Here is a 22,628-nt window from a genome sequence, read left to right as displayed (position 1 = left end):
TATATCCGTGACACGGCAGCGGTTCTCCGAAGGATCAATCTGAGCTCCATTGCCGTGTCTGTAAGGCGCATACTGAGCCGTCTTCGCTAGCCAATAATGGATCAAAGTGGGCCTGGCTGAACAGTGGCCAATGCAGGCTTGCTCTAAACAGTCGTGCAGTATTTCGGAATCTTATGCACCAGGCCTCCCGCTTTCTCTATTCCTACAGGTTTCCCGTCTAAGGCGTTCACTACGCAGGAGTACCATCGTATCGACTTCTGTTGTGTACAAGACGCTGAGCACCGATGTGGCTCATCTCAGCTTTGTTCTCCGCGGTCGTGCTGGGTGTCGTACCTGCAGCGAGTGCGAAGACATGTCAGGTACCCGATGGCAGCTTCGACTTCGTATGTATTTTCCAGGCTGCAATATTGAACACATGACGGAGCTGACCTTTTCTCTAGGTCATTATTGGAGGCGGAACAGCCGGCCTTGCACTTGCCACAAGACTCAGCGATGCTCTTCCAAGCCATTGTATTCTAGTCATCGAAGCTGGACCGGATGGACGCGAGGAGCAACGAATCTATATCCCTGGACTGAGAGGCTCGACCTTCGGTTCCTCGTACGATTGGAGCCTTCCAACTGTGCCACAGGCTGAGGCAAACAACCGGACCATAGGCCATAACCGCGGCAAGGTCCTTGGTGGTACTTCAGCCCTGAACCTGCTTGTTTGGAACCGTGCCACTGTCAAGGAATACGATGCTTGGGAAGAGCTCGGGAACCCAGGTTGGAACTGGCAAAACATGTTTCCAAGCATGCAGAAAGCGGAAAACTTCCAACGACAGAATGGCTCCCCACAGTACGGCGTCGATGGTGTTGGATATGGAGGCCCGATCCAAGTCGCTCTAACTGAGAATCCGCCGCCCCAACTTCAGGCTTGTATCCCAACGTTGACCAATCTTGGCGTGCAAGAGAACCTCGAATCGTTGAATGGAACGAATCTTGGCGTCATGTATCAACCAGCTACATATCGCATATCCAATCACACGCGCTCCTATTCCGTGGACTATCTTCCAGAAGCTGGCGACAACCTAACTTTCATGTTCAACACTACCGTCCAGAAGATACATCTTGATGAGGATGGGTCAAAGGCGACTGGCGTCATTCTCATGGACGGCACATTGATCCAAGCCAGGAGCGAGGTAGTTGTTTCGGCTGGGAGCCTACTTTCTCCAAAGATTTTGGAGCTTTCTGGGATAGGCCAGAAGTCCGTGTTGGAAAACGCCGGTGTCCAGCAGATCATTGATCTTCCCGGGGTTGGAGAGAACTTACAGGATCATCTCCGCATCCAGACGACGTATGAGCTCAAACCCGACATTCTCGGAGTGGATATCCTAAAGTATAACACGACGTTGGCGGCCAGTGAATTGGAGCTGTGGAAGCGCGGCCGTACTTCGCTCTACCAATATGCCGGAAGCTGCTACGGCTTCGTGAAGTGGAAGCAGGCTCTTGGTGACGACAGCAAGCTCATCCAGCTGGCAACGCAGTCCGCGAACAAGTCGAATGCTGTTGACCGAAAGAAGCTTGAACTACTCACTGGTCCGGACTCCGAAGCACCAGATCTGGAGGTCGTCTTCAGTGACGGTTATATTGGAACAACCGGCTACCCCAAGAATGGCACAGCTGGCTACGGTAAGCAGTATGCAACGCTTCTGGCTGGTGTACAGCACCCGCTTTCTAGGGGATCAGTCCACATCAACGGATCCGATCCAACCAACAAGCCCCTCATCGATCCGAGGTATCTTGGTACGCCGTACGATCTAGAGGCTTTGATTCAGGCCGCGAAGTACACACGAAAGATGGCCATGACCGCGCCCTTCAAAGATGTGTGGGTATCCGAGTTCGATCCTGGCATGAGCACCGAAACAGACGCAGAGTGGGATACGTACATCAGGAACAACGTCTTCACTTTCTACCACCCACTAGGAACCTGCGCGATGTTGCCGAAGGAGGACGGTGGTGTGGTCGACCCCCAACTGAGGGTTTACGGCGTAGATAATCTCAGGGTAGTGGACGCGAGCGTCATTCCGATGATCATCTCGGCACATATCCAAACAGCCATTTACGGCATCGCGGAGAGAGCTGCAGAGATGATAGCGACGAAGTACCGCTGAGGAAACGCGCTCGGTGTCGCGTCATGTGCGGAGGCTAAGAAGCCGAGGCTCATCCCGATTAGGAATAGCCGAACGCGTCGCGTGTCGTCATGAGGCTCTCAAACCTCATCGTCGCTTCATCAGCATCCAGCTATCGTCTTCCGCGCTTCTACTTCACATATACAAACATAAACTTATCCCGATATCAGACCTCGTGCTTTGATCAATGACATGATTATTCTACAATTGGAACGCAGTCAGAATTAAGCAAGTGCGCAGACACGGCATACCCTTCCCGATATTAAGATCTCGGCAATACCTGCATCGCAGCATTAATCGCCCAAAATGCTAAACAAACAGAAGCGCAATACTGTATGGCATCCCTGCCGGCACCTCGCTGGTTCACAATCAAGTCTGGGAACGGATCCAACACAAGACGAATGGACTGAAGCAAACTCCGCCAACGCCAAGCTCCCCATTCCCCTCATCAGGTAAACTTGTGATCCCAATTCATTCTCAAAAAGAGTGGCTCCTTGAACTCGGTTTTCAGTAGATGAATGGAGCGCCGGTATTGATGTGTCGAATTCCTGATGGTTTCGGGAATAGAACTCGACCGCGAGACAACGAGACGGTTGGGCGTCTACTTACCGCACACTCGGCAGTAAGGTAAGCTGTGCGCATGGCACAATCTAGGCTCTGAGTACGCCGGCGGATAAACGTGGAGCCGCTGCACCGGTGCAAGCACTTGTCGAGTCTGCGGAACTGGCGTTGTGTACGCTGGAAATTGGCCGTTCGCACGCATCTGGCCAAGCATGCGCTGGTGGTTGTTCATTGCAGTGGTCAACATGATGCCATACGCGCCCAACATTCCCTCGAGGTCATCCGGTTGCATATCCACTGTGCGTTGCTGGAATCCATTGTCGGCTTCCTGGTGCAAGGTTCGCATATTACTGAGTAGACTGACTGCTTCCCTGCGTCTTGCGGCACGATAGGCTTCGCGCTCCTCTAATGCTTGAACGCGGTCGGCGATGTCGACAATCCTCTTCGCGAAGTCCTTGAGCTCTGCGTTCTCTTGTTCCAATTTGGCGATACGCTCTGCTTGTTCCTGCTGCGCTTCCTGCACGGCTCGGAGCTGCGCTGCAAAGCCCAAAGGCACGATCAATTGAGCGCATCCTTGGCTTGGAGTTTGCGCAGACTCCCGGGCAGGTTGCGGAGGGAAATCTGGGGTTGTCATCGTTGGAGGAGGGTTTCCAGTGCATGCGCTATTGGTATTTTGACAGTCGCCCATCGTAGCTTTCGTGTATGGTGTAGTTCCTTGCTGTTGCGCGGCACGCCAGAGTCGATCAGCGCGTAGAACAAGACAGAAAACAGACGAGCTGAGCAAGGGAAAGCTGATGGAGCTTTGCGTTTGCGCGCAACTAGCAATTGTTCGAGCAAACGATCTGTCGCAAATACACAGAAAGGGCCTAGCGGCGGTGAAAACCCGCAGTGAGCGATGAAAGGTGCGCTGACTGGCGCCTACAGTGTTTGCGGAGCACGGCAAACGAGTGGCCGTCTCTCTTCACTCCCGCGTTCGATGTCATGATCGCTTTTGGATCACTTTACACTCAAATGGGACAGGTGGGCTATACCCACCGTCCTCGCTCACGAGACGGGGCGTGGACGAAACTACGCACACGCCATACAAGCTCTCTTGCCGGGCACAATCAAACACAGTTCGGTCGAACGATGTGTTCATTGCTTTCCCAGACGGTTGCTTCGGCGCTACATCAGGCAAATGATCTTGTCATAACTTTGTAGGACATGACCTGTCATGTTTGGCAGGAGGACAGTGTTATCGGACTAGGCTAAGATCGAGACACCTAGAATCGTAGCCTACTCTACGAAGAAAGTAGTCATACTCCTCGGCGGAACAGAAGCTACAAACACTGACCCATTAACCCCATACGTCCGAACCATCGTATTATTATGTTCGTTATCCGCCAAATAAGCATTCGCAACGCCCATCGTGAAATTACAGCCCTTAATACTAACCTCAACCTGTCTTGCGTAGTGCGCCTCATTGATAACCGGGATAGCCAGCGTGCCATTCGTGTTCTCAAATGCGGTAACCTTGAGGTTCTCAGCAGGACTGATAGCATCGATACGAACGGATCCAGGACGTGCGAAGCGGAAGTAGCCGGCAAACGCCCAGAGACGGCGGGATACTTCGAAGGTGTTACCTCGAAGACGTACGAGGATGGCGTCGCTGCCGGTGGTGTTTCCGGGGTTGTCTTGTGCGCACCACCAGTGGAGGTAGCCGGATGTGTCGCTGTATACGAAGGCTTGGTGCCTATTTGTGGAGTCAGTTTGGTGTGTCAAAAGGGAATGCAATGTTTATGGCTTACATATAGATGGCCCATTGTAGACCCTCAGCCAGCTGGCCTGTCGTATCCCAGGTAGTGTTGAATGGACCGCTACCGTCTGACCACTCGGTCTCCATGTTTGGTTGACCATGCGTATTGAAAGGTCGCTCAGGCATGCTTTGATAGTTGTGCCATGTCGCGACATCGTACATCTTGCCGCCACCAGCTTGGTCCAATTCGTAAAGTAGGTTACGTTCCTGACGAGCACCAGTAGCGTCGCAACAGGACACCTTCAGGTCCTCGCGGTACTTCTTGACGGTAGGATAGAGAACTTTAAGGAAGTCGGCAGCCTGGTATCCGTCGGAATCCATGCTGGCGTACGTGACAGGATTGAAGTCGGGCTCGTTATAAGCACCAATCAAGTTGACGTTGATACCCTTCTTTTCGTACAATCTGACGTACTCCACAAGGTAGTCAGCATATGCTTGTCGCCAGTCGTGCGTGCAGTTGGTTCCGCGCACGCCGCAGATCAGGCCGCCGTTGATGTCCGTGGCATCGGTCTTGAAGCAACCCGGAGCAGACCAAGCGTCTGCATAGATGAACAGATCCGGGTTAGCTGTCAAAGCTTGTTGTGTGAGCTTGAGCTGGCAACTGTCGGCGGTGGAATCGTTCGTTCCCAAGCCTGAGTAATTGGCAGGTGCGGATGGGCTTGTAGGACAGCTGCCGAGGATGCCGTCTGTAGGGCTTGAGCCAACGCGGTTGCGCAAAACAGAAAGACCTCCGAGATTCTCATTGAACAAATAGTCGCTGACGAGCTGTTGGTTCGAAGGTGAGAGGCCTCGAGATCCTGTCTGGTCGCAGGCAACACCAAAGGCTCCTGAGCAGCCACCTCCGATCATCGTCTGATGTCGAACGGTAGCGTCAACAGAGACCTTAACGGGAGGCTCATTTTGTGTGTATGCCCACGGCACCGGGACATACTGAGCACAAGCTCCTCCAGCATATAGGAGTGGTAGTAGGAATGTTGTCGCCATTGTCGCAATGTTCGAGTACCTAGGTAGCTAAGCCAACAAACGCCTGATCAAAGCCTTTCAGACAGCTTCTTTTATACATCATAACCTCATCTGCTAATTGAAGCTTCTAACACAGAACGAGACAAACATGAATGTATTTCCATTGATGACGACGCAATGATCACGACACACCTCTCATTTACCCAGCCGGTGTGAGCTAGGGTAAACTCACTAGGGACGTCGTAGTCTCCAGCCCGTCAATAGTGCGGAGTGACGTGAGTCTCCCTCGGGTCTCGGACGTAAGCCTTCGAATGAGACGATGCGCTAGACCAACATGTCGGAGAAGGTGGGGCTGAATTCAAGCTTTGCGGGATGGTTAGTGGGGAAAGACTTGGAGATAAGCGCGGATCGGCTGAACTATGAGAACATGGAGATATTAGCCGGTCGACTTCTACCAGCAACTTGGGATTATCGAACGACCGGGTCGCGCGGACGGGCGACGGATATTTCAATGTGGTAGCGTGTATCATGTATTGAGGCCTTTCGTTCGTTAATGCGCGACCAAGACAAGGGCATCGCGACAGCTTAATCTCCTGGGCCATGTCCATAATATATCTCGTCATCTCTCAATGTACTCGACACAAGCTTATAACTTGGACTTGACGGGCGCAAATGTGCTTCCCTGTCCACCGCCGAGAGCTTCAACAAGCTCATCGACCTTCTCCAGCACCCATGTGCATCCTTCATCACTAACTAGCCACTTGATTCCCTCCTCTTCTCCCGCTTCAGGCTCTTGCTTCCAGGTGCCGTCTTCCCAAGCCTTCCTCAGCCCAAAGACATGACTGAGCACCTGTGGTCCAACTCCTTGTTGTGCTCTTAAGCATGTGATAGCAATCAGGCTGGTGGTTATTCGGCCCACGGTAGCTCCTTCCTTGCGGGGAGGGTCGGTGAAGAGGCCGCCGTATTCGCTATTGATGATGAAGACGGGCAAATCGGGGTGTGCCTCGCCGAGCTTGTGTTCGAGTTTGGTTTCTAATGGGCGGTAGATGGCATTCCAAAGAGCGCGGCCGCGGTTGTTGATGTGCTCAACGTTGGAGGGGTCTGGGAAGCGCGTAGGCTTGGTGTTTAGCTTGGAAGCGATCGACGAAGGAAGTTCGGCGCGGAAGGCGTTGAGCATGTTGATTGTGCGTGGGATCTACATGGTGTCTTAGTACGCGACGCTGTTCCCCTTGTAAGACTGGCTGCTCACGCCATTGAAGCCTATGCACTTAAGCCCAATCTCGCGCATGAATTCCGCTGTCGCAACGCCTTCACTCTCGGGTCTGGATGCAGTCGAGCTGTTGTACAGGGCGACCATGGACTCCGGCGAGTTCATCGTCATGGTCGCGGCGGTAGAAATGCCCAGCCATGATGGTCGCCCGAGTTTGCGCTCGGTAGCCTCTTCTTCTATCCGTTTGTATACAGCCTGGATTCTCGGTGGTGCTGGTACGGGGCCTGGGCGCGAGTGCGCGGCGTTGATGAGCGACTTGAGCGTCGGCGATAGCTTCGACATGGTGTGCAGATGGCCAATGACGCAAGGACGAAGAATAATGCGCAAAGATGACGAGACGAAGAATGAATGCTACGCGAACATCAATGGGTATCAAGGTGTAGTGCGCCGTTGTTAAGGCCAGAGTATTTAACGTCGACGAACATGCGATGACGCGAAGCCGACGCCGTTCCGAGGCTCCACGTTCGGCACTTCTTCAAGTCCCGGCCATCAGGTGTTGCCCGCCAAGCCATACGACAGAACTCACGCCACCAACGAGCGAGCCATCGCCGTGCCTAGGGTCATTTGAAAATAATAAAATCAAACACTAGGAGACATGAGAAACGGCTGAGAACAGTTCAAAGGAGTGGCGACTGAACAAAATTGCTGTAAAGGTATGTTATTTTTGCAATTGCAATTGCAATCGCATGTAGCTAAACAATTTACTACCCAGGTCTATTGCCGCAGCGCAGAAGAATATTTCAAGGAGTGGGGGTAAGTACTCCAGATATCTACAGTCCAGCAATTGAACCGTTCTCCCTTCCACGTTAGTTGCCTCCGCCAGAGATGGTAGCATCGAACGGCTCAGCAATAGAAACCTGACCAGCAGCCGCAGTGTCCTGATCGATGTTGTTTTGGAGCTTCGTCATTTCCTCCGCAAGCTTGTCGGCAACCGTGTCATCTCCCTGGGCTTGCTGAGCCTGAAGCTTGATAACAGTGGCCATGAGCTTCAAGACCTTGTTCTTGATCTTTCCGGCCTGCAGTAGTGTTAGGTCTGCAGCGCAGTCTATGTAAAAGAACACGTACCTGGATCTGATCGGCTTCATCGCCGGTAGCAGCCTCGACTGCTGGGTTGAAAGCCTCCTTCTCCGCATCGTTGGCGACTTGGTTTACTTCATTAAGGAAAGTGAGGTCCGCCGGATCGATGTTTCCTGGGTTCTGCAAGTCGAGTGCCGAGAAGGCTGCCATAGCTTCTGCCTGCGCGTTTCCAGCCTGTCCGCCAGAGATGGAAATATCGTTGTAAGTCGTGTCAGCGAGGACTGGGCCGGCCTGGCGGGCAACCACTGCGCGCTTGTTGGAAGTAGGTGCGGCGACAGAGAACGCAGCGAGCGAAAGGATGGCGAAAGATTGGAAGTACATGGTGAATATGTATGTATAGATTATTCGGGAGAGTAAAAGTGATGGTAGGTACAGCGCAGCTGTTACGGTAGTAAAAAAGAGGGTATGAGAATGGAATCTACAGCGTCAAGCTGGATATGTTTAAAGTACTCGAAGAAGATGATTGAAAACGCTTGATGATAGTAGGAAACTTAAGACGGCGGGTTTGCAATGCGTTCTTATACAAGTTGCTCGACGAAGCGCAGTTGTAGGCCAGACACACCCAAAGCAGCATCTCCGATCCTGAGGTTTCGTTCATGCCGAGCTGTTCCGCCTGAGCGCCTCTCCAGGCGCCGTCTGGTACACGATCTCGGGCGTGGGGCTCTATGCGCCGACCACCAAAACACATCGACTCAGCGCCTGGTGGAATCTTCCCACGAGTAGGAGAAATCGGCCTGGAAGTTACAAACGTTGCGCGTCGCCAAACGATGGATCGCGCAACCCTGCAAGGCCTGAGCGAAATGTTCGTTCCTGAACGGCGAGGCTGTGAAACCCTTTGGACGTCAGAACCTGCGACTGAGGCACCGCCGCGCATGAGCTTGGCAAAAGCTTAGCATGTACAGTACCTGTTACATTGCCAGAGGGAGTTTGGCGTCCGCGGTTTGACAGCAAAGAACGGCGCGCACAGAAGCGATGATTACTTATGTTGGTGTTTGAGCGTGGTCCGTGTTTGAGGCAGGAACGGTTGGTGTGGGGCATTGCTCCCAGCTCCATGGCTTCCGCCATCAGCGTTATTTATTGATTACTTAACAACGGCCAGAGGAACGCGAGCTTCATGCTCCGCCGTCACGTCCGCTGAGCATCGCTCCCCTCTTGCGCATACGCTCCTCGATCATCCTCTTGCTGTAGCCCGTCTCATTCACACTTGAACTAGCACTGAACAAGCTCTCAGCCTTGCTATAAACCGCCTCTGTGTACTCAATGCTCGGCGCTGAGAAGTCCATGGTGAACACGCTCACACTAACACCGCCGCCAGCCACGACCCAAGTCTCGCCCGGCAGGCTTGTATCGCCATTGTACGCGGCGTTGATTCCAGCAGCCAAGGGATCGACGTTGTCCCACGTGAAGAGGCCGCTTGTCTCGTTGTAGACCGCCACGTCCGTGTTGGCCTCGCCTGTGAGCCTCGTCTTGACCACTGGGGGCATGGTGCTGTTGACAAGATCCGGAATGTTAACGTTGACGCCATAACCCAGAGGCAGCACTTTCTGTCCTTCTGGTGTGTTCTTGATGAACTCGTTTACTACCTCGAAAGAGACCTTGGCAGCCAACGCGGCGGGGTCCGAGGCGCTTGTTACGTTGAAATAAGGCACCGCCTTGTTACTTGCGCTGGTGGCGATTCCGGGGATGGACCGCGATACAGCAGCGAAAGTTGCGCCTGCGGTGCCACTCAGGAGCATCACGAAGGGACCGAGGTTTGTGCCGTAGTTCGGTCCGGCAACGAAGAGATCGGCTGTCTGATGCCAGTCGGGGTAGTAACGCGGAAGCACATAGTCGAGCGCCACGAACGTACACGCCGCGGGTGTTCCGTCGTAGTACCAGATGTTCTCGTCACTTGGATCTCTGCCGACTGCTGGTGCGCCTGCAGGGATGATTTCGTACTGAGATGCAATCGTGAGGTTTGCTGACTCTGCCCAGATGACGGTGCTGCCCTTGCCGGATTGTTGCTGCGCTGGCGCGACGACGAGCACTTGATGACGGGTTAGCATTGAGTACTTCATGCCAAAGAGGATGGAAATCCTTACCCTCATGGCCAGCATCAACAAGCAACTTGTACAGTTCCCTCAGATTTCCACTGCCAAATCCATCATCGTTACCCATGAGGATCTTGAGCGCATCCGAGGATGAGGCGAAGCCCAGTGCTACCGCAAGGGCGGCATTCAGAGAAAAGCGCATGTCGACGATTGGCTGTAGAATTGATGTGCAGGTTATGAAGGACGTAGAAGCAGCGTAACAAGCTTCCTGGCGTCACATCAACTATTGAGAACCCACAGCTTATATACACCCTTTCAGAACTAATCCGGTTGAACCGGTACCAAAATCCAGCTACGCCGCATACCCAGAAACTGTACCGCATCTAGCAAGCATCTGGGCACCTTGATGATAGTCGCTGCAGGAACAGGAACCGAATCCATGAGCGTGGAATCTCCGATATCGTGTCGAATTCTCACCTGAGTTGGGCGCGCGCTCTGATTCGGTGTTCATAAAGATACGCGGAACGCCTCACAGTCGGCTAGGACGCGTTGGGAAGGAGGTATGCACGTGTCGGGATAAGATACCAGGATGCATCGGAGTACGGCGATCGCGAAGTACGCTTCGCATACCCATGGCGAAGCAATGTTGGGGAAATACTTTGCGAGACTTCCCCAGTGTTGAATGGAAAGGATCAGCGATGCTGTCTGGGTGGGGCGGAACCGTGGCTTGTACACTAACGCGTCACCATAACCAACTTCGGAAGCAATACTTTGCATAACTCACTCGCGACGTCTATATCTTTAAGACACCACTCCGGCACTGTAAACTTGGCGGTGCCATTTCGCACTGTTGCATTCAGGGAAGAAAGCCTCTACATAAATAGATTGATGACGCCCGATCGGTCAGCTGAAATAACCATGCCGTATGGCTGCTCAATCAAGGCCACGTCCATTATACGATCAACATGGCCCTTGAGCAAGTACTGCTGCTGCAACGCGATGGCACCTGACCTTGATGATTTGGCTGGTGGCTTCTTTGCTGAGGTGCTTGCCCGGCTGTCCCTTGCATTACCCACCTGACCGGCCGGCTGCTGTAATCTCTCCGTAACGACGATGGTATCCGGACTCGGCTGCGATGCGGTATATGCTGGTTTACCTTCGTCGGGCTCTAGGCCACTCACCACTGTCGATGATTCTGGCCGATTGGTGTCCCAATACCGAACTTTCCAGTCGGGGCCTGCTGTGAGAAGAAATGTATGTTTCGACTCGCCTTTCTCGTCCGTTGCCTGTGTGCATATGGCTAGTGCACGAACGCCGCGGTCCGCTGTCGAGCTAGCAGTCGGTTCGACGCTGGTTGAAAAGCGGCCGAGCATGCCACCAGCTTTCTCCTCGTCCAGGTCGATGAGGGTGGTGCTCTTGGTTCCAGTATCTTTGCACAGTCCCGTACGATAGACTTCTTTGCAGATGTGTTTCTCAAAGTCCCACACAGTGACCTCGCCCTGATCGCTGCCACCGCTGATATACAATCGGGTCTTCTTCAACTTGGGGAGGAAGACCTGACAGAGGCGGTGTATCGGCGATGCACCGTGGAATACCCAAGCCTTGAGGCGAAGCTTGAACCGAAGGTCCCAGAGATCGAGGACACCATGGGAGGTTCCTAATAGTAGCCAATGCGCCCTCTTATCAACGCAGAAGCACGTAGGGGTGCCGTGGTCCAAAGGATTATTGAGAGTGTACAGCAGCTCCATGGTCCTCAAATCCAGCGCAATGACCTTAGAGGTATCAGTAGCTAACAAAAGGACCGATCTGTTGTCTCCATTGTAGTGTTCCGACCACACTGCACAGTCGCCCTTAGGAAGTTGATATTCGCGAAGAAGTCGAGGACGCCCGAACTTGGCACTTCCATCATGACTCTGGATGTAGTCCACGCGGACCACATGTACACTACCATCATCACCCGTTGCGACAAACGAGTAAGTCTGTTCCACAAAAACCAGACTCGTGACCTTGACATCCTCACCCAGTCTGTAAGTCTGTCGTGATCTCCGGGTAATGTTGCGCTCGAGACGTGACGTATCCCAAATCTTCACAGTCCCGTCGTCTGACCCACTGATGAAGAAAGCTTGGTCAGGCGAGACCAAGATGCGCGTCACTGCAGCAGTATGCTCGCCAAAGCTCGCCACCAAAGTGCCTTCCGGTCTCCACGGTATGCCGGCTGGCGACTGATGAGCGTCTTTGTACCTGATGGGCTGCCGCCTAATTGGAGATTGTATGCGAGGGCCAAACTCGATCTCATCCGTAGGGAAGCGCTCAAGAAGCATGGAGTCTAATAGCTTGAGAATCGCCGGATCGTTACCTGTATAGTTATGTGCATTCCTGAATCGAACTCTCATTGGACTACGGTCGTACCGTTCTGTAGCGAGAGGGGAGTTGGGAGGTCGCGATCGAGAGGAGTCTCGAACATGAGTACCGTCGACCTTCCCGAACGCGTTGGCAGATGTGGTACCAATCTCAGCCAAGGCTTTGTTTTCTCCTTTGCCGAGCAGTCCCAAAGCACTACTACGATGGCGAAGGCTGCTGGATAAATCTGTTGAGCCGACAGAATTGGATGGAGAAAGAGATGGCCGCGTGATCTGCAATGACCTTCTCCGCATGTCTGTCTCGGAAGGTGGTGAGCCAATGTTGGAATGTACCTCGTTGGAAGAAGACATTTTCGATCGCAATGGGATCGTGATACCCCTCTCTTCGCGTATCAGTCGCCCAGCTTGACTTTCAAAATGCTCGGCTAGCCCATTAGCCTCCGTAGTTGATGCATCCAGCAGAGCGTCCTTGATCGTTCGAGGTTGAATGTGCTCCTCTGGAGCGCTGGGTTTCCTAGTTTGTTCCATGACCTGACGGACGTCTTCATCAAAGAGCACTGTCTGAGCCTTAATACCAAGGTCATTCAGTACGACAACGCTGTTGAACTTGGTGGTCGGAGCGGCGAGACCATCAGAGCGTCGGCGATTGCTCACTCTCCAAATGAACTCCCGTAGAGCAACAAGCTTGAAATCGTCTTCTGCTGTCATACCGGCGTTGCGGAGTTTTCGTAACCATAGGTCGTCCTCTTCGTTTTTTGGTAGCCGCTGTAGTATCTTTTGGTCTAGTTCGCGCCCAGAGATTGTAGGTAAGCTATCCTCTGATGACCCAAAGGTGAAGGTCTGCTGCTGCCTGGCTGCAACCCAAAATTGACCCTTCTGAGCCTGCAGCGCCCAGTTCGAGGTCATATCTAAAAGCAACCGTGACATGGGTGGCTTTAACGACTCCAAAATCCGTACTTCAGAGAACTCAGAGGGTATGACTTTAAGGTAAGGTCGAATGAGATTGACCAGAATGCTGTGCGTATCGGCGACCGAAAGATATCGGGAAGCAGCTGAGATAAACTGTGCGGCTGCCTCTCGAATCCATAAGTTAGGATGCATTGTGAGGCGTGCAAGTATATCCACCAGTTCCCATGTCTTGGACCGCTGAAATAGACCAAGCTCTGCCATGGATGAAAGCGCTCTAATGGTCTTTTCCACCACAAACTCTTCCGGATCTGTTAGGGCCTGAACCATGAGCGGTAGAATGTAACCTTCCAAGCTAGCACCGCCAACAAAAACGGCAACGCCGACGATACCTTCAAAGAAGGCACACTTGAGCATCCAATCTGGGTCGTTCAGGTACGTGTTAAGATGACTAAGAACGACGTCGTTGGCCCGTGGGCTTCCAAAGAAAACACACAAGTCAGAGACAGAACGTAGCATGGCTCGACGGACAGAGGCATCGCCATCGGTAAGAAGGGCTTTCGTGTGTTTCTCAAAGGCTTCCACAAGGATGCGACGATCCGAATCGAACTGGTTCCGGTGGGCGGATGAAGACATGTCGTCTTCGGTTTCGGGATCTGCATTGGGTAACGACCCCTCTGCGCGCAGAGCCTGGATCATATCCAGATACCTCGCTGCAGTGGTTGCTAGAGTACCGATACAAAACGCATACTGCATTCGAACAAGGGGACCAACGTTGGTAGAAGAGTCAGGGAGGTATGCCTCTAGACGGGGTAAGACATATTCCGGGAAGATGTAGGCGTTGATAGGAGATACAACCTGAACCATGGCGAGTATCTGTGTCAAGGTGCGCAACGCAGCAATCTTGACCTGTTCAGACTTGTCGACTAGCAATTGAGCGACGTAGGGAATCACACGGTCCAGCTTTGCTTCATCCGTTAAGCGTTCGGAGAATGCCAGGAGCAACTCCAGGCCTCGGACACGAGCGGAGGATCTAGCTGTTCCTCGCAGACAAGATACGACGATGGTTAGAAAAACCAAATTACCGTCATCGATAGCCAGACTCCGCGCGGGAGAGGCTTGGTGCTGATAATTTGGTATGTTGACGAAGAGCGGGAAGAGCTTGGCATGCGGTCTTGGAGGGGTTAATTCGGGTTTGATGAGTTCCTTTCCTTCCTCGTTGGACAACAAGTGAGAAATCTTGTCGTAGTCGCTATATATCTGGTCTATGCGCTCATCAGGCTCGCCAAGGTGTTCTGATCCGGTGGTTACTGGCTTGCGCCCTGACGATGGGTCGGTAATGGAGTACATATACTGTTGTAGAAAGCCGTAAAAGTAAGTCGGGAACACCTTGCCTTTCCAATGTGTCAGGTAGTCTTCGGCAGTCATCCGAGAATTGGGATCCACTTGTATCATGTGTAATATCAACTCGCGTATGCTGCTATCCTGGATCTTGCTGAGATGAGAATGCTCGGGATTGTATTCGCCTTGTCGGTACTTAAACAGTTGACTGAGAGAGAAGATGGGGGCTTCCAGGAATAGTTCAGCGATGACGCAGCCGACACTGAAAACATCCATGGCCCAGTTGACATCGCCCTCGCCTTCGGGTTGCTGTCCAGCAGCTAGGAATCTCTCCGGTGCAAGGTAGCAAGTGCGGCGACCGGAAAGGTCGAAGTAGAAGGAGAAGTCGGCAGGGTTGTCTTCGGGTAAATGTGCTGGCTTGTATGATGATGAGAAGTCTGCAAGATACAGCCAGTTCCAGGACGTGACAAGAACGTTTTCGGTCTTGATGTCACCATGATAGATGTTCCGCGCGTGGCAGTCTCGCACGGCGCAAAGGAGCTGAAAAGAAAGCCATTTCTTCTCAATCTCTTCCAAGAATGGACGTGTGCTGTAAGACGTTAGTGTATTGGTGTAGGTAGTGAAGTGTCAGATTATACCTCAAACGATCGTACAAAGAACTGTGAATATACTGGCGCACGAGATAACCGCAAGCTGCCGTCTCGATCACGCGGTGGTATGCAACGGCGTTGGGCACATCAGCGAGCACTTTGCGTTCATCTTGGAACAGTCAGTCAGTCCTACGTGTGGAGAATAGTGACTTTGTTAAACTCACGGAGTAGCCGTTTGACGTGTTCTTGGAAGTCGAACTGAGCGTAAGGCTTCATCACCACTCGGGCTACAACAAGACCGTCCTTGTGGCGGGCGCGCACGGCTTTCATAAAACGCGCCGCTCCGAGTGATTTCTCATATTGCAGATCAGCCAGCTCGGGCACGTCGATGTTGGCCGAGCCAGCCGAAAGCGTAGTGAGGGAGAAGCCCTGACCCATGATGGTGGTTGATGTGCGAGCGTGGTTGTGGTGCCAGGGTGTGGAGCTATATCAAGGCGCCGCGACGAACATGTTGGAAGGGGCGATGCAGATCTCACGCCGCAGCTGTTGAAGCTGTATTCACTGCTAGATGATGTTGTGTCAGACGAAACCGAACACGCACCTGGGTATTGTCGAGATGTACGTCGGGCGCGTCAGGTGCAGCATCCCAGGTCATCTTTCACCTGTCGCGCTCGCCTCGGCACTAGTTCCGAAGCGGAAAGGTGTCCCGCAGCCCACCCCATGCCGCGCCTGGCAACACGTAATTGTCGTCTCTCTGCGAACACACGACCTGCATGGCGGACACGAAAGAGCATGTCGTCTTCTTCCACCCCGACCTGGGCATCGGCGGGGCGGAGCGCTTGGTCATCGATGCCGCGGTTGGCCTGCAGAACCGCGGGCACAAGGTGACCATCTTCACATCGCACTGCGACCCGGCCCACTGCTTCGATGAGGCGCGCGATGGTAAGCCTCTACTCAGCACCCCGGAACCACGCATCGCTTCTGCCTGGCCTCGCAGCTGAGACCTGACGCGATCCAAAGGAACCCTCGACGTGCGCGTGCGCGGCAACTCCCTCGTCCCCGCCGCCTTCCTCGGCCGCTTCGCCATCCTCTGCGCCATCCTGCGCCAGGTGCACTTGATACTCCAGATCGCCCTGTTTACCGAAGAGCTCCCCAAGCTCGCGCCTTCCTCGTTCTTCGTCGACCAGCTCAGCGCCGGCATCCCGCTCCTGCGATTTCTCCAACCACGCCCGCGCGTCATCTTCTACTGCCACTTCCCCGACAAGCTACTTGCGAAGAAGGGTGGCCTACTAAAGACGTTGTACCGTGGACCCTTTGACTGGCTGGAGAGCTGGAGTACAGGGTGCAGCGACACCATTGTCGTCAACAGCAACTTCACCAAGAGCATCTTTAGCGAGGCTTTCCCCACCCTGAAACATCGTGAGCCGGGCGTTGTATATCCCTGTGTAGACATCAACCCAGGCGAGCCGGTCGAGGAAATCACGCCCCTATGGAAGAACAAGAAGGTGCTCCTCAGCATCAACCGCTTCGAGAAGAAGAAGGACGTAGCGCTTGCCATCAGAGCATTTGCGGGGTTGTCGGCCAAAGAACGCGAGAATGCGCGGCTTGTAATCGCAGGCGGCTATGATCCCAGGGTAGCCGAGAACGTCTCTACATACACCGAGCTATGTGAACTCGCAGACTCACTCAAACTGAAGCACGCGACTGCTAAGACTGTCATTACTGCCCAGGCCATCCCCGACGACATCTCGGTTCTCTTCCTCCACTCCGTCCCCAATGCCTTCAAGGCCACGCTGCTGTCTACCTCGCGCCTCCTCGTATACACCCCACTGCATGAACACTTCGGCATTGTACCACTAGAAGCAATGTTAGTAGGCACACCGGTCCTGGCTGCCAACGAGGGCGGGCCTACCGAGACCGTCATCAGCGGGCAGACGGGTTGGCTGCGAGACGTCACCAAAGTGCAGGACTGGACCGAAGTTATGCGCATTGCGCTCGAAGATGGCGAGGGCGAAGAACGGCTCAGAGAGATGGGCAAGTGGGGTAGGGAAAGAGTCATCGCTGAATTCTCGAAAGAGAAGCTAGCTGAACGACTAGAAACGGAAATCAAAAATATGAAGTCGAAGAGCATGCGCCCGCCGCTCATGCCGTTCGCTGCTGTCATACTGGCTGTAGGCCTGATGGGCGCTCTGGCTGCGGCGAGCATGGTACTAGCTCTGAAACAGTAGATACATGATCTTCAGAGGAAGAATATCATTACATGTCAACTACGTAAACTACTTCTTCGCGGCCTTGACACTGGGCACTTCGTCGTCCTTCTCAAAGATATCCGGCAAAGGCCCAATGGGCGTAATCTGGAACTTGTTGATCTGACCATGGCTCTTTGTGTAATGCTTCTTGATGTGCTCAAAGTCTGTGGTTTCTTTGAAAGCGGGGTAGTCCTGTTCCGTTCCTGTCAGTAAGAGTGGCCGACAATAATCCTCGAAGGAGGGACTGTGAGGCTTAAGGAAAACATACCCAGTACAGATGGCGCATCCACTTGTGAAGGTGCGGGTATCCCGATCTGATATCGCGGATATTGCACTTGAAGTGCTGAACGTACACGGGATCGAAGCGGATGATCGTGGTGAAAAGGCGGACATCGGCTTCCGTCACGTGCGGGCTTGACAGTAGATATGGTGTGGAAGACTGAGCCATGGATTCTTCCAACCGATCAAGAGACTTGAAAAGCTGCGTCACGGCCTTTGTGTATGCCTCCTCCGTGCTGCGGTCTCATTAGTACATCCTACTCAACATCATGTGAGTGATTTAGTGTAACCTACGTAGCGAATCCCGACTTGTAAACACCGTTGTTCACATCGTTGTACACCCAGTCGTTCATGGCCTCGATGTCCTTCTGAAAGTCCTTGGGGAATAGATCTACCTTCCTGTATTTCTCCTCGACGAGATCGTCGAATTCGGTGTACATCATCCTTATGATTTCCGCACTCTCATTGCTGACGATCTTCTTGGCCTTCTTGTCGTACAGCGTCGGCACCGTGAAGCGGCCTTCGTAGTCTGGGTTCTGCTCAAAGTAGATGTCGCGTAGATGCGTGTATCCTTCGTGGATCGGGTCTGGTGTGGTGTTACCAGAAACATGTTCGTCAGAAGCAGCGAATCGCCAGCCCTTCTCCGCCATGTGCCAGTGGACGCTGTTGTAGGAGATGATGTCTTCGAGGCCCTTTAGGTGGCGCACGATGAGTGTGCGGTGCGCCCAGGGACAGGCGTAGGAGACATAGAGATGGTAGCGACCTTTCTCAGGTGGGAATTCGGCATCAGGCTTGTTCTGGATCCAGTTTCTGAAGACGGATGTTTGGCGCTTGAACTCGCCGCTCTTGTCACCGGGTTTGACCTTATTGTGCAGTCAGTATGCTGGTGCAAAACCCAATATCCACTGGACCTGTCTGCAAAGCTGGCTAATAACTTCAAGATCTCTTACCCAGTCAAGGATCGATCCCTTCCCATCCTTACTGTCTTGTTGTGGTGCTTTGTCCATGGCTGCGCGACTTGATGTAGTGGAGAATGACCGTGAATATCTTATTGAGATTGGAGAACACTTTGTACTTGTCCTGAGTCGCAAAGCGCGTGAGAACATAGAACAGCAATATGAACTTCCAGAGATGCGTTGCAGCTATATAGCTGTCATTGAAAGCAAGCAGCTGGACGATGGTGGAGACGTCATAGCTTCCTCTGGTTCCGATTTGGTGGGGCGCGTGTTCCAAGGGTGGACTTTACTCAGCATTGAAAAGCTTGACTAACGTTTGGCGTGACAAAGCGCCTCGCGATGGAATTCCGCCTTAGTACGACATGAGCAATCACAGTGTAGGATCACCAAGACATTCAGCAAGGCTCGGGATATTGAATAAACAATCACATAGGGAGGAAGACCCAGAATTCGGGGGTATCTAGTGCTTTTGCAAGTTCGTCCAAATATGTACATGTGTGAGATGCCGTCCAGGAAATCGTTGCGCCTGAGCCGTTGTAAACGAAGTGACCTTCCCAAATTCTCAATGCTACAAACTCCGAGAACGAATCATTGTTTCACGATGCACCTTAGAGCAGGGCGGCACCGACATTTCCCAACGTCTGCTTCGTCACTTCGTCCCTGACCTGTCCAACCTTCTTCGCCGAGTCGAGAATGGCGCCCTCAATGGCCTTGAGCGCTTCCACCAGCTCACGACGCTGATCGCGTGGTGCGCTTCGACTGCCGGTCAATTGCTGAGCCTTCTCCACAGTGCCGGCCTCCATCGTTCGTAGGTGCGTCTCGATCTCGCGAATCTGGCGCTGGTAAACGTCTAGAGTACGGCCGAGCTCATCGGTGCGGCGGTTGAAGTAACCCATGAGGTCGACAGGCTTCGTCGGGTCGTCATCGTCCAGAGCACTGGTCGCAGGAGCCTTTGCGCTTGACGCTGTGAGGTTGGCGTTGTTGCGGTAGTGGAACTGCGCCGGTAGTCGCTGGTTCTCAATGGCACGGAAGCTGAGAGTCGCGTCGTCGGCATCCTTCTTGACGAGGCTTTTGAGGTGCGCAATGTTGGCGGAATCGTTATCCAGGCCGACTTCTACGGTGGAAAGGAAGGTCTCGATGTAGGCCACGTCAGGCGCAATGGTGTCGATCTCTTTCTCGCTGCCAGGGAGGGCCTCGCGAATCTGGCTGCAGAAGTTGACCTTGCGCTGGATGCCCTCATCGAACTGCTGGATAATGTTTTGCAGTTCGGGGTGCAGGTCGTTGAAACGCGTGGTTCCTCGTATCGAGTCGAGGGTCATCTGAACGGGCTGCGCGCTTGATGCCATCTGGTTCCCTCCTAAAGTAGAGCCACCGAGCGTATTCGATCTGTTCTGTGTGTTCATACTGCCACCGAACAAAGTATTCTGCTGCTGGGGCTGGGCTTGCTGTTGAGTCGAACCGAAGAGCGAAGGGGCGGATGTTTGATTTTGCTGGGTGGAGGTGTTGTTCCCGAACAAGGAGGGTGTTGTTGTCTGCTGTGTGGACGAGGCGCTAGGACTTTCAGTTAGCTTGTGTCACCGCGAGCAGCCATGGTCACTTACAACAGTGATGGCTTCGACTGAGCGCCGCCGAAGAGGCCACCGGATTGGGGTGTGCTTTGGGGCTGGCTCTGTGAGGTTCCGCCTAATGCGCCGCCGAAGAGGCCTCCGCTCTGTGGTTGTGTTGATTGCGCGGTGGAAGAGCCGAAGAGGCCTCCGCTCGCAGGCGCCGTTGTCGCAGGCTTGTTCAGGTTGCCAAACAGGCCTCCGCTTGCGGGCTGCGAAGTCTGAGCCTGAGCCTGACCGCCGAAGAGCGAGCCCGACTGTGCTTGTTGGGGTTGCTGGGCAGACCCAAAGAGCCCGCCGCTGCTCTGTGGCTGGCTGGCCTGCTGGCCTTGGTTTGCATTATTGCCACTGGTATCGTCAGTCTACTGCTTCAACCAGTCGTAATTGCCATATAGACTGCATCGCGTGCACTCGAAATGGTAGTAGCAAGGGTAGATACCCGGCAGAGCGCTTGACACAAGATGCGGGAAGACGTACAAGAGACCACCACCACCGCCAGTATTGATACTCAGCGAGTTTGATCGCCCAAAGCCCGCCATTTTGTTCTAGTCTTCTTCGTTGTCCTTGGTCTAATGCGCCGTGTGCATACAGTCGTTCGCGATGAATGCGCAGGAGCTAAGTCGATACAATACTCGAGGTTTCTCCGCCAAGAAGCTTGAGGCAATTCTGGCCAGCGTCGAAAAGGATGGCGCGTGGAGATGCGCGTATGTGGAAGTGCACAAGATGGGTCGGTAGGTCAAGGACAACGCCTGCGTTTGTTTGGCGGCGCGCCAGGAACAGCACAGGCCAGAACGCGTGCAGTCTACTCGGCTAATCATTCCCTTATCCAGCAACTCAAAGAAGCTGAAGTTCATTACCAAAGGCCTACGTACAAAACTCGTGTAGCTCACGGATCCCACACGTCAAGTCACCGCCAACAGCAGAAATCGTGCAAAGAAGAGCGAGAGAGTCGCGAACGCCCGGTCTCTCCTGCGCGCACTTGAAAGAGCTGGATACATAGTGATCCCTTGGAGGAAGGACTCAATTGTTACAGGCGCGCCTTTTGACTGGTGGATCGAAAATCACGGCACCATGGCAGACGAATCCGACGACGATCTCTATGGCGACGAGACAGCCGCGCAGCAGACCAACGACGCAAAGAAAGAGGAGGACAACTCCAGCGGCGATGAGCCAATGGACGAAGAGTCGGGCGATGAAGAAGACAGCGACTCGGTATGCCGAACAAGAAACCCACGAAGAGCTCGCGCCAGTTCTAACGAAGCTGTAGGACATCGAGATCATCATTGACAAGGCGCCAGTAGCCCCCAAACCCACAGCGTAAGCTTCTATTGAGCTCCGAGCTTCAGATTCCTGTCATCACTACAGCTACTGACACGCCGGTCCAGCGCGCAAGCACCCCAAGAATCCAAAGCCATAAAGATCGAAGCACCACCCACCTCTTCGACCACGCCCTCGCAACAAGTACCTCCAAAGACCGTCCCCACAAGTGGCGGCACTGTCCCTCAATTGTCCGCCTCAGCCCTCTCGGGCACCGCCTTCCCCGCGCAGCGCACCTCGACCATCGATGTCAACGGGAACCCCGTCTACCCACCACAAGGCAAAGAGATTCTCAGCGTAGACATCGATGCCGATTTAGCGGAAGAGCAAAAGATCTGGCGTCGACCTGGTGAAGACCAGTCGGACTACTTCAACTATGGCTTCGACGAGTTCACGTGGGAGTTGTATCGCCAAAGACAAGTCAGTATGGCCAACACTCTGCAGGGTCAGAAGAACGACATGGCACAAATGCAGGCTATGATGGGCGGCGCACCGATGCCCGGTATGCCTGGAATGCCTGGCATGGGCGGTGGTCCGCAGGGCAATGGGGGGCCAGGTGGTGCGCCGCCGACAGGCCCGGGAGGAGGCGGCGGCGGTGGCGGCGGCGGCGGTGCTATGGGACCTGGAGGCATGAACGAACAGCAAATGCAGATGATGATGCAAGAGATGATGCAGCAAGGCATGGATCCCAGTCAGATGGATTTTGCGTCTTTCATGCAGATGGCAGGCCAAGGCATGGGTGGCTTCCCCGGCGGACCTGGAGGTCAGCAAGGCGGAGGTTTCCAGCAGGGTCATCAAGGCGGTGGTGGCAGAGGAGGACGCGGTGGCAGGGGAAGGGGGTGGTAACAAGGCCGCCATCAGGACATGTCTCGTCTGGACGGCAGGATCATGTAGGCTCGAGATACGATGGTACACGGCATCACGGCGTTCTGAGTATATTACTACGATACCATGGGTGGGAAACGCCTTCTGGCGCAAAGCAGTCTGTTTCAATTCTTACAGATCAATCTACTTCCGACTCAAGCGCTTCGGTGTCGTGCTCTGATCACTCTTGTGGTATCACCAGGCCTTCCCTATAACCATTGCACGCTGGCGCGTTCCTTCGAAGCCTCATGTCATGCAGTGCGTGCAGAATCCTCCCGTGCGTTACCGTCCTTGCGTG

At 53.7% G+C, this 22,628-nt stretch overlaps 11 protein-coding genes across 11 annotated transcripts; 3 read left to right on the top strand and 8 right to left on the bottom strand.

Annotated features, from left to right (window-relative positions):
- Window positions 1-284: 284 nt before the first annotated feature.
- Window positions 285-2,150, top strand: J4E86_006946 (uncharacterized protein; the record flags this gene model as incomplete). The annotated part of the gene is made up of 2 exons (XM_051447468.1): window positions 285-383; window positions 441-2,150. 2 exons carry the CDS (start codon window positions 285-287, stop codon window positions 2,148-2,150), a joined length of 1,809 nt encoding a protein of 602 aa, XP_051301066.1.
- A 619-nt stretch (window positions 2,151-2,769) lies between these two features.
- On the bottom strand, window positions 2,770-3,363 carry J4E86_006945 (uncharacterized protein; the record flags this gene model as incomplete). Its single annotated transcript, XM_051447467.1, has 1 exon — window positions 2,770-3,363. The coding sequence occupies one exon, from the start codon at window positions 3,361-3,363 to the stop codon at window positions 2,770-2,772; it is 594 nt and encodes a 197-aa protein (XP_051301065.1).
- A 641-nt stretch (window positions 3,364-4,004) lies between these two features.
- On the bottom strand, window positions 4,005-5,508 carry J4E86_006944 (uncharacterized protein; the record flags this gene model as incomplete). Its single annotated transcript, XM_051447466.1, has 2 exons — window positions 4,005-4,461; window positions 4,517-5,508. The coding sequence occupies 2 exons, from the start codon at window positions 5,506-5,508 to the stop codon at window positions 4,005-4,007; spliced, it is 1,449 nt and encodes a 482-aa protein (XP_051301064.1).
- A 625-nt stretch (window positions 5,509-6,133) lies between these two features.
- Window positions 6,134-7,039, bottom strand: ALG3_1 (dolichyl-P-Man:Man(5)GlcNAc(2)-PP-dolichol alpha-1,3-mannosyltransferase; the record flags this gene model as incomplete). Its single annotated transcript, XM_051447465.1, has 2 exons — window positions 6,134-6,682; window positions 6,737-7,039. 2 exons carry the CDS (start codon window positions 7,037-7,039, stop codon window positions 6,134-6,136), a joined length of 852 nt encoding a protein of 283 aa, XP_051301063.1.
- Window positions 7,040-7,563: 524 nt separating this feature from the next.
- On the bottom strand, window positions 7,564-8,155 carry J4E86_006942 (uncharacterized protein; the record flags this gene model as incomplete). Its single annotated transcript, XM_051447464.1, has 2 exons — window positions 7,564-7,773; window positions 7,823-8,155. 2 exons carry the CDS (start codon window positions 8,153-8,155, stop codon window positions 7,564-7,566), a joined length of 543 nt encoding a protein of 180 aa, XP_051301062.1.
- A 791-nt stretch (window positions 8,156-8,946) lies between these two features.
- J4E86_006941 (uncharacterized protein) lies at window positions 8,947-10,066 on the bottom strand (the record flags this gene model as incomplete). The annotated part of the gene is made up of 2 exons (XM_051447463.1): window positions 8,947-9,860; window positions 9,916-10,066. The coding sequence occupies 2 exons, from the start codon at window positions 10,064-10,066 to the stop codon at window positions 8,947-8,949; spliced, it is 1,065 nt and encodes a 354-aa protein (XP_051301061.1).
- A 670-nt stretch (window positions 10,067-10,736) lies between these two features.
- On the bottom strand, window positions 10,737-15,499 carry J4E86_006940 (uncharacterized protein; the record flags this gene model as incomplete). The annotated part of the gene is made up of 3 exons (XM_051447462.1): window positions 10,737-15,060; window positions 15,110-15,230; window positions 15,286-15,499. The coding sequence occupies 3 exons, from the start codon at window positions 15,497-15,499 to the stop codon at window positions 10,737-10,739; spliced, it is 4,659 nt and encodes a 1,552-aa protein (XP_051301060.1).
- A 335-nt stretch (window positions 15,500-15,834) lies between these two features.
- On the top strand, window positions 15,835-17,289 carry ALG2 (Alpha-1,3-mannosyltransferase-like protein; the record flags this gene model as incomplete). Its single annotated transcript, XM_051447461.1, has 2 exons — window positions 15,835-16,003; window positions 16,082-17,289. The coding sequence occupies 2 exons, from the start codon at window positions 15,835-15,837 to the stop codon at window positions 17,287-17,289; spliced, it is 1,377 nt and encodes a 458-aa protein (XP_051301059.1).
- A 48-nt stretch (window positions 17,290-17,337) lies between these two features.
- J4E86_006938 (uncharacterized protein) lies at window positions 17,338-18,596 on the bottom strand (the record flags this gene model as incomplete). The annotated part of the gene is made up of 4 exons (XM_051447460.1): window positions 17,338-17,502; window positions 17,579-17,825; window positions 17,884-18,452; window positions 18,540-18,596. 4 exons carry the CDS (start codon window positions 18,594-18,596, stop codon window positions 17,338-17,340), a joined length of 1,038 nt encoding a protein of 345 aa, XP_051301058.1.
- A 557-nt stretch (window positions 18,597-19,153) lies between these two features.
- Window positions 19,154-20,688, bottom strand: J4E86_006937 (uncharacterized protein; the record flags this gene model as incomplete). The annotated part of the gene is made up of 3 exons (XM_051447459.1): window positions 19,154-20,096; window positions 20,147-20,497; window positions 20,627-20,688. The coding sequence occupies 3 exons, from the start codon at window positions 20,686-20,688 to the stop codon at window positions 19,154-19,156; spliced, it is 1,356 nt and encodes a 451-aa protein (XP_051301057.1).
- A 532-nt stretch (window positions 20,689-21,220) lies between these two features.
- Window positions 21,221-22,312, top strand: J4E86_006936 (uncharacterized protein; the record flags this gene model as incomplete). Its single annotated transcript, XM_051447458.1, has 3 exons — window positions 21,221-21,361; window positions 21,417-21,466; window positions 21,535-22,312. The coding sequence occupies 3 exons, from the start codon at window positions 21,221-21,223 to the stop codon at window positions 22,310-22,312; spliced, it is 969 nt and encodes a 322-aa protein (XP_051301056.1).
- Between the last annotated feature and the right edge of the window lie 316 nt (window positions 22,313-22,628).

The sequence above is a fragment of the Alternaria arbusti genome (genome assembly GCF_024043155.1).
Source record: "Alternaria arbusti strain BMP 1465 chromosome Unknown scaffold_9, whole genome shotgun sequence".
Lineage (NCBI taxonomy): Eukaryota > Fungi > Ascomycota > Dothideomycetes > Pleosporales > Pleosporaceae > Alternaria > Alternaria arbusti.
This window is presented reverse-complemented; position numbering and strand designations above follow the sequence as displayed.